Below are 1,383 nucleotides of genomic sequence, written 5' to 3'. Positions count from 1 at the left end.
TTTTTTGAGACAGAGTCTTGCTCTGTCACCCAGGAGGCTGGAGTGCAATGGCACGATCTCTGCTCACTGCAACGTCCGTCTCCCAAGTTCAAGCGATTCTCTTACCTCAGCCTTTCAAGTAGTGGGTTTACAGGTGCCTGCCACCATGCCCGGCTAATTTTTGTATTTTTTAGTAGAGACGGGATTTCACCAGAAACTTACATTTCTTAAGAATTACTGAGTCAACAACTTAAAGTGTTCATCTAAATTAGTTTTATAATGTTAATTTAATCCATAATATTTCTAGTCTTGAACTTGATGAGGTAAAATGAAATTAAAAAGTTATATTAAGCCTGTTTGTTTCAGATTTTATCAGGAGAACAGATCAGTGGAGAACAGGAATTGTAAGTTGTTGGTATTAAGGAAGTATGGCACTGTTGCTCCCTTAATGTTATTAATAGTATTAACAATAACTTACATTTATTAGGGCTTATTGTGTACCAGAGACTCATTCTAAGTACTTTACAAGTATTACCACATTTTAACCTCAGAACAACCCTAATATTCCCATTCTACAGATGAGGAAACAAATGAGTTAGGTTGTGTATCTAAGATTATACTGATGATCATAAGTGGCTGGCTGCATAGTTCACCTTAACCATCATAGAAAAATTACTAGCATAACATTTCTGAAATGGATAGTTGCTAATTCTCACTATTTAGATGCTACATGGCACTCCTGCCAATGTCAGAACGTCTGCTCCTTTTGACCTAGAACAGACTGTGGTTATAGAGTTATTATACCAGTGAGCAGGCCTGAGAAACTCAGTTCCCATAGAGAAGGAAGTATGAGTTACTAAGTGAAAGCGGCCTCAGTTACAGCACAGGACGTGCTCACTTTGGGGCCAGAAAGATCAGATCAGAAGCAGTATCATTGTGCTTTGTCTGCTGCAGAGCTGTTTTTTTTTTTTTTTCTTATATGTCCCCACTTTAAGGGAACTTTTCCTGTGATGGAACTGAAAATACTTTTATAATCTAAATTAGGTCATCAGTTCTTCTGAGAAATAATAGTCCCATCTTCCTCAGTTCCCAAGATGCTGCTAATGTGGTTATTTAAACTTACCAATCTCTTTGAGTCTTTTTGTTTTTCCTCAAATTATAAATGTACAGATTCATGTAGAAACATAAGGAAATACCAATAATCAAAAAGCAAGTAACTTGTCTCCTTTTTCTTGCTCTCCACAAATATTTACTATTAGCTTTTTGGTTTACGTTCTATTAGCCTTTATGTGTAGAAATAAAATATTAATATGTACTTTTTTTTTTTTTTTTTTTTTTTTTTTTTTTTTTTTTTTTTTTTTTTCTTTTTTTTTTTTTGTTTTTTTTTTTTTTTTTTTTTTGAGA

At 34.0% G+C, this 1,383-nt stretch overlaps 1 protein-coding gene across 2 annotated transcripts in view; it reads left to right on the top strand.

Moving 5' to 3' along the window:
- SEC11A (SEC11 homolog A, signal peptidase complex subunit) overlaps positions 1-1,383 on the top strand; it is a 44,703-nt gene that overhangs the window by 35,378 nt on the left and 7,942 nt on the right. Inside the window, exon 5 of one of the 2 annotated variants that reach the window (XM_017502287.2) lies at positions 346-383. The exons of the other annotated variant lie outside the window; for it this stretch is intronic. Within the exon in view, the coding sequence (XP_017357776.1) occupies positions 346-383 (38 nt within the window). The remainder of the gene's footprint in view (positions 1-345; positions 384-1,383) is intronic. 2 annotated transcript variants of the gene reach the window in all.

Source organism: Cebus imitator, unplaced genomic scaffold (assembly GCF_001604975.1).
Source record: "Cebus imitator isolate Cc_AM_T3 unplaced genomic scaffold, Cebus_imitator-1.0 Scaffold295, whole genome shotgun sequence".
Taxonomy (NCBI): Eukaryota; Metazoa; Chordata; class Mammalia; order Primates; family Cebidae; genus Cebus; species Cebus imitator.
This window is presented reverse-complemented; position numbering and strand designations above follow the sequence as displayed.